The 7,903-nt window shown below is 50.8% G+C and overlaps 1 protein-coding gene across 1 annotated transcript; it reads left to right on the top strand.

Annotated features, from left to right (window-relative positions):
- Nucleotides 1–4,445: 4,445 nt before the first annotated feature.
- On the top strand, nt 4,446–6,824 carry SP8 (Sp8 transcription factor). The gene is made up of 2 exons (XM_007466021.1): nt 4,446–4,466; nt 5,454–6,824. Exons 1-2 carry the CDS (start codon nt 4,446–4,448, stop codon nt 6,822–6,824), a joined length of 1,392 nt encoding a protein of 463 aa, XP_007466083.1.
- The last annotated feature ends 1,079 nt before the right edge of the window (nt 6,825–7,903 follow it).

Here is a 7,903-nt window from a genome sequence, read left to right as displayed (position 1 = left end):
ACTTTGACTAGAGAGCTCCGGGCGAGGAGACACCCCCAACCTGGCCCAGACCGCTCCTCCCCGCAGCCGCCGGCGGCGCTCGGCTCTCTCCCCCCACTTCTTCAGGCTTTATTTAATAGCCAACGAGCCCGCGCACGAGGTCCCCGCACAGTGGCCAGGGATTGGGGGCTGTCTCCCTATTTGGGGAGAGGCACCCACCAGGGCACCTGGGTCTTCAGCGGGCACTGGCCGGTCAGCTTCCAGAGGTTGCGCGTCCCTGCCAACGCTCAGGAAACTCAGATGCGAAGAGCCCGGTTTAAACGTACCCAGCAGAGACAGGCGCCTATATAGTTCATGTGTACTTTTTTTTTTTCCTATTAGGCTTTTTCAGCGCTGTGTATTTACCAGACCACACTTAATACGTTCAAAACCTTATTTGGTGTAGATGTGTGGCCGGACACTTGAAAGCCTGGATAACTTTGATGTTTTCAACTATAAATCCCCACTTGTACTTAATGGTTACAAATGGTTTTATTTACTTGTCGTTCTAGCTACACATTTTAATCTATTTAACCAAACAGCAGAGGCATATTTCATTCCCCACTCCCCGAAAAGGAAAAGCAGGGATCAAGGCCTCTAATTTTTTTTGGACCTTCCATTTCTTTGGTTGTGAAAGCGTAAGAGCTCCAGATTGCAGCATTGATTAGTCTTCAAACCCGGCTCCAAAAAAGCTCGCCTTCTCCACTCCATCTAAGGAGATGTTGATGTATATTGTAGCTGCAAGGTGTTAGATATACTTGAGCAAGTTGTTCCCAGGATGTAAATTAGGTCCCAAAAGCTGTTGTCCAAATCGAAGAAACAGAGAAATTAATCTGGGAGACTATCCATCATCACCGGTAATAAAGAGAGCGACATGGATGAGACAGATGATATGATTAAGGGGCTGTGGTCGTTTTAATTAACTTTTTGCTGTCCTGTAATGATCAAACTGGTCACCAGACCCGGTCAATAAGCATGTTAATATCAAACAAATAAAACCAAGGATGATTAAAAACCTCCTGGTTTATTAAATTTGAAATTCAAATGAAATTTATGCTGCAGATGCATACAGAATGCTAATAGATTTTAGCTTTATTGAAAGTGGATCTCACAGGTTTGCAAGAAACAGCAGAATATCCATCTACCCCTCTCCCTGCCAGCACTTAAACTTCGTATGCGGTGGGGAAACTTTTAATGTTAGAAAGCCTGCACTTCCTGTCTTTCTTCCCCTTCCAAACCTCCATATTATTATGGTATAATACTCAAGAACAGTGATCAATATCACCAAAGGTAAACTGAACTGGATGTGCCATGAAATGCTTTGCTGGACAGGCTCTATCTGCAATGGATTACAGATGTTCCCTCCTGTGGGCGATTCAAAAATAATAGAGTCACTTCTGCAAAGTGGAGAAAGAGCTGCTATTAAGACCAGTTTCACTGAAATCAGAAGCAAGATTATTGTTGTTTTAATTTTTGGTCAATTATATAATTCTCTTTGTCTTTCCTTTTAAATTCTGCTGTCTTATGCCTTATGACAAACACTAACCACTTATTTTGGGGTGGGGGGTAGGATGAGAAAAAAACCTTTGACACTACTACTATAAAATAAACACCTAACTTAAAAATGGAATACACATATATATGAAAACATAAATATATTTTTCCATAATGAAGAAAGATGCACGTGCAAACCTTTGTGAAAATCTGCTACGAGCCAACCTTATGCAAACTGAGAAATCCAGTGTGTTCATTAAATCCATACCAACACTGTGATCCATTGTCATAGGCAGAATTACATATGATTCTAAAGTGAATTTATATAAATGAAATCATAGAGGTAGATACTCAAAATTGTAACCACATGATGCTGAGTTTTTCTAATTCCTAGCATTTTTTAAGGAAACAGTGGTTAATGCCTCTGTTTACTCTCAGAATCAGTATTTAACTTTTCAATAGTCCTGCCTCACTTCCTACCAGAGATAGGAGGATAAAAAGATAAAATAAATAACTATTCATAGAAGAGAGTCTTCCCTCAAACCTTTTTTTCTCCACCTTTGAGGATGATGGTATTGATTAGAATTAAACCCCAAATTTGAACAACTGTATATTAGGTTCTTAAAATGAATATCATTATAGAAGGAGACCAAAGCAATGAAGTTAATTCTCTTTTATTTGTTAAACAGAGTTCCCTCCTTTCCCCCACCCCTTCCTCCTTCTGGGCTGGCCTGTCACGCCTTCTCAACACGCTAAAATCATTCAGAGTGGCTTGCAGGGAGAAACACGACATTTATGGTAAGCCTCAGCCTTCAGAGAAAGAAAGCAGTTCATTAATTTACTTCACACTTACTTCAAAGTATAAGAGTGTACCTTACCCCCTTAATCAATAGATGTATATGATATACAGTCAATATCCCAACACTGTTAAAAAGGGGTCAGAAACACACACTCTCATATCAGGAACATCAGCCTCAACTCTGCTCCATGAAACAAATGTTACAACCTGACTTTGGAGTTCAGTAAACCCCAGGAGGATTTTTTTTTTTTTTTTGACATCTCCAGAAGCCGTGATGTACTTGAGGAAGGTTCAAAAACAATAATAAAATTAACATGTTTCCCCAGTCAAAACAAAACACTTCTCTCAGCTAGTATCATTTTAATCAACTCCAATTTAAAATTAGATTTCTGGGAGCATTTGCAACTGCTTAAAAATGTGAATTACTTTTTTTAAACATATGAATATTCAATAGGGCTCCAAGGGCTGTGGACTTTTTGTTACACTGGTATGGTGCTTTCTGTAGTTTATGATGTTCCCTTGTGGTGGCAGTGAAATTGTAATTACATTTCTGAAGGCAACTAATAACACAAATGGCAAGCAAGTTCTAAAACCCACCAAATTTGAACTATTGACATGCATACACACTCAGATATCTGGCCCAAACGCCATTAGACACAGACGCCTCCATACATGTGGTCCACGATTTGTCAACAGCTTGTTTCTGTTCTCAGATAAATAAAACTCAAAGATTTCAGTCAAAATCCTGATTTTTTTTTTCTCAGAGAGAGGCGGCGGGATTTCCTGCGAAAACTCCTAAATACCATAAAACGCTCAATTTCTCACCCCCAGAAAAAACAATACTCTCCCACCCCCTTCTCTATCTAATCCTTTTGTATTGAAATTTACTCATCGCCACGGGACAAACACACCCTCTCCCCTAGAGTGAGACTTGCACTTCCAAAGCCGAATCCCACCTCAGAAGAAAAAACAAAAGCTACCGCAGCAAAGTAACAACTCTTTGACGCAGGCGCACACAAGCCCTAACTCTCTTTAAAAAATACCCCTCAGCCTCCCTAAATTTCTACCCTTCGGCTGTAGAGCCAGGAAAGGAGAGGAAGGTATTAATACGATTTTCTTTTAAAATGTAGTGATAGTACCCATGAAATTAAGGGGGAAAAAAATGACGCAAGATTTGAGCTACAGGAAACCAGAGGAAGTTGGTGACAGTGATAGCGTTTCTGAATATTTATTTATTCAGCCTCACTCAACTTCGCAGTTTCACTCTGCAAATCACCATGTCTCTCTTTTACGTATGTGCACTTTACTGCACTGTTCCTGTTCTCCACCCCCCAGTTCTGTGGCACAGACACACACAAGCACACACGATTCCCCCCTTCTCTCTCACACAAACATTCACACAGCCTTCGTCTCTCCCACATCAAGCGGACACACACTCATCCACCCTCCCCCTCTTTTCACACAAACACCCATATTCACACTCCTTCCTCTCCCCCAACACCAAACACAGAGACACCACCTCCCCCGTCCACGCACACTTTACTGCACTGTCCCTCTTCCCTCCCGAGGTTCGTCACTCACAGTTACACTACACTCACACCCTTCCCCTCAACACTTTACCGGTCCGTCCCTCTTACCCCCCTTTGTCACACATGCAGCTAAACTGTCACTCACAACCCCCTCTCCCTCTCTGCACTGTCCCTCCCCTCCCCCCGTCACTGTTACACTGCTAGACTCTTGCCCCCAACCTCCCCCCATCCCATCCCTGTCTGCACTGTCTTCTTCTCAGCTTGGTCACACTTGTACACAGTTACACTGTTATACACACACAAAACCGCTTTGCAACACACACGCAGTCACCCGCGCCGCTCCCGCTCCGAACACCACCCCCCCACCCCCCCCCGAGGCGGCCGGCGGCGGCGCCGATGACCTCACGGCGCGCGCGCGGCGCGGCCCGGCGAGGCCGCAGATTGGCTGGCCGCGCCTCCGCGGCACTTCAAAGCCGGAGAGGGAGCTACAATTGTGGTGGAATGGGCGGAACTGATCATTGTATTGCACACCTCTAAAAAAAACACTGCCTCTGATTTATCAATATAAAAAAGATCCTCTGAGAGGAGGAGGGCACTTTTGTGTGATGGCAACTTCACTTCTAGGGGTGAGTCTCAGGATTTTCTCTTGCTGGTTTAATTAGTTTCCTTTTATTGCCGATCGGAGGGGGTTAAAGTCGCCCCGGCCAGGCCACGGGCTATCAGTCTCTATTGAGAGCTTTTTTTCCCCCTTTAAATACAAGTGAGTTTGGAGAAAAGAAAGAGGGGGAGAGGGGGGCAGAGTCACTTTTTTCAGAGCAGGAAAAGGTTCGAAGGGCATTTAGACAAGCCACCTCGCAGCGCCCGGCCTCTCCCCGCCCGGGAGACGTGCGCCCAGCCCATTTTACGTGCGACGATTTCGAGGGTAAAGAGAGCAAGTTTTTCCTCCTGGGCAAACTGCAGATTTTCCCTCTTCCCCTTAGAAAATTCCGCAGCCCGCCTTGTCTTGCAGGTACGTTGAACCCGTCTCTCTCTCTCTCTTTCTCTTTTTTACTATTGTAGACTTCTTTTTTTTTTAAAGAAAATCAGGAAGAGCGAGCCAGCCCTATAGTTTGACGTCTTTTGGCCTGGGAGAAACAACCCAGGTTTCTGGGGACCGGAACAGGATTTTCAAAGCTCTTCTGTGGATTACAGGGGTAGCGCTCTTAAAAGCAATCCAATGGTTTTTCCCCAGGCTTCTCCGCAAAGGAATCTTCCTTCCTCCCCAATCTGGACTTTTTGCTTGCTTGTTTGTTTCGAAGTGCCTGGGGCCTTGTGTGCACAAGAGTGTTGTTTTAGCTGAGAATACTTGTCAAACTCTTCTTTAGCATGGCGCTTTGCTCCCGAATCAGACGCCGGCAGCCAAACTTGTCCCCTCCCGTAGAGTAGAAAGCAGCCGGGCGCCGGGGCTGTTGGGGGAGCCAGGTGAGTTGGTGGCGCCGCGCCGCTGCGAGAAATGGGGTGCAGTGGGGCGTTTTGGAGGCTACCGGAGAACTAATGCACATTTCCTTCCTCCCTCCCCCACTGGCCCTTTGCCTACCTCCCCTCCCCCACCCCTTCTCCTCTCCTTCTCTCAGGAAGAACCGAGGTTGGGATCGACTCCTTTGGCCATGCTTGCTGCTACCTGTAATAAGATCGGCAGCCCCAGCCCGTCTCCCTCCTCCCTCTCGGACAGCTCATCTTCCTTCGGCAAAGGCTTCCACCCCTGGAAACGTTCCTCGTCCTCCTCCTCCGGCAGCTGCAACGTAGTGGGCTCCAGTCTCTCGAGCTTTGGCGTGTCGGGCCCCTCCAGGAACGGCGGCTCGTCCTCGGCCGCGGCAGCCGCCGCCGCCGCCTCGAGCTCTCCCTTCGCAAACGACTACTCGGTGTTCCAGGCCCCTGGCGTATCGGGGGGCGGCGGCGGCGGGGGCGGCGGCGGCGGCGGCTCCTCCGCGCACTCGCAGGACGGCTCCCACCAGCCAGTGTTCATCTCCAAGGTGCACACCTCTGTGGACGGGCTGCAGGGCATCTACCCGCGCGTGGGCATGGCGCACCCATACGAGTCGTGGTTCAAGCCCTCGCACCCCGGCCTGGGCGCCGCCGGCGACGTGGGCTCGGCCGGCGCCTCCAGCTGGTGGGACGTGGGCGCGGGCTGGATCGACGTGCAGAACCCGAACGGCGCGGCGGCGCTGCCCGGCTCGCTGCACCCCGCCGCCGGGGGGCTCCAAACCTCGCTGCACTCGCCGCTCGGAGGCTACAACTCGGATTACTCAGGCCTGAGCCACTCAGCCTTCAGCAGCGGCGCCTCTTCACACCTGCTCAGCCCCGCCGGGCAGCACCTCATGGACGGCTTCAAGCCGGTGCTGCCCTCCTACTCGGACTCCAGCGCCGCCGTGGCGGCCGCCGCAGCCAGCGCCATGATCTCGGGCGCCGCGGCCGCCGCCGCCGGGGGGAGCTCGGCGCGCTCGGCCCGCCGCTACTCCGGCCGCGCCACCTGCGACTGCCCCAACTGCCAGGAGGCGGAGCGGCTGGGTCCGGCCGGAGCGAGCCTGCGGCGCAAGGGCCTGCACAGCTGCCACATCCCGGGCTGCGGCAAGGTGTATGGCAAGACGTCGCACCTCAAGGCGCACCTGCGCTGGCACACGGGCGAGCGGCCCTTCGTGTGCAACTGGCTCTTCTGCGGCAAGCGCTTCACGCGCTCCGATGAGCTGCAGCGGCACCTGCGGACCCACACCGGCGAGAAGCGCTTCGCCTGCCCGGTCTGCAACAAGCGCTTCATGCGCAGCGACCACCTCAGCAAGCACGTGAAGACGCACAGCGGCGGCGGCGGCGGCTCGGCGGGGTCAGGCAGCGGCGGCAAGAAGGGCAGCGACACCGACAGCGAGCACAGCGCCGCGGGCAGCCCGCCCTGCCACTCCCCGGAGCTGCTGCAGCCCCCCGAGCCTGGGCACCGCAACGGCCTGGAGTGACGCGCACCCCACTCCTGCCCCTCTCGCCTTCCCTCTCCCACCTTGGTCCGCTTGGGCCCTGTGGGTCCTGGCCTCAGTTCCAGCCTCTCTACACTGCACCCTGCTCACTCTCTCTGTCTCTTTCTGTCCGTGTCCCTCTCTCTTTTAACTCCCTCTGTGACAACTTTGTAAAGGGAATGTGGACATGTAAGTAACATGCGTTGCTCTCCTGGGCCCTGGCTGTCTCTCTCCACCGGGTGACACTGTCGGAGCCCAGTACACCCCAAGCCAGCGCCTCGCCGGGCCTTTAATTCTGGTCCTTTCCTCCTCGTCCTCCCTCCGTCATCCCCAGCTTTGATGGGCACATCTTTTAGAGGAAAGCGGCCACTGGAGGTAGAGCTGGACCGATCCAGTGCCAGGGAGACCGGGGGCCTCCGCACGTGCGGTAACAACTAGGCTGAGCAAGGTTGAGCGGCGCCGTGGGGAGGGCGAGGCAGTAGGCCCACCCATGGCCTCCCCCCGCCCTCCCGGGCTAGCGACTTGGTACCAGAACCTCAGTCTTGGGCGTCTAGGCTGCGGAGCGCCCTGCCCTGCAGCTGCGCGCCGCTGCCTGTCCTGCGCAGAGCCGTCGGGAGCCCGTCTGGCGGCACCGAGACCAGAGTTTCCTAGTTTAGCTCTCCGACGTCAGCTCTGCCTCTTTTTCTTTGTTCCTTGGGGTGGAACCGAAGCAAGTTTCAGCTAAGGGCAGTCTTGGTGAATCGATGCAGCAGCCTTCTTTTATCTTTATAACTTTTTTTTTTTAATGAAAAAGAAAAAAATAAAGAAAATTTTTTAAAAAAGCATCCTTCCATTTGGTTTCCCTTCTAGATAGCTTTTCCTCTAGCAGTGAGCAAGTCTTTCTCTCGAAACTTTGCTAATATTGATCCCAAAGTTATTTTGATCGCATTAACTTAACTTATGGGTTGGGGTTGGGGGTGGGGGTGAGGGTAGGTGTCTTTTTCTTATGCAAAAATACCCCTTTCCGGTGACACCAGATTAACTATCTCCGTGTTTGTTCTTTTCTACCTCGTTTTCACCACTCCCGAGCATAATCTCCTTTT

The sequence above is a fragment of the Lipotes vexillifer genome, unplaced genomic scaffold (assembly GCF_000442215.2).
Source record: "Lipotes vexillifer unplaced genomic scaffold, Lipotes_vexillifer_v1.1 scaffold608, whole genome shotgun sequence".
In the NCBI taxonomy this organism is placed as follows: domain Eukaryota; kingdom Metazoa; phylum Chordata; class Mammalia; order Artiodactyla; family Lipotidae; genus Lipotes; species Lipotes vexillifer.
The sequence above is the reverse complement of the archived record's forward strand: the minus strand, read 5'-3'. Positions and strand labels throughout refer to the sequence as shown.

What these genes read in the sequence shown, in the direction of transcription:
- SP8 (XM_007466021.1), top strand. Translation starts at nt 4,446, where the DNA reads ATGGCAACTTCACTTCTAGGG. An exon ending in TGGCAACTTCACTTCTAGGG is followed by an intron (nt 4,467 to 5,453) that starts GTGAGTCTCAGG and finishes TCCTTCTCTCAG; the next exon opens with GAAGAACCGAGGTTGGGATC.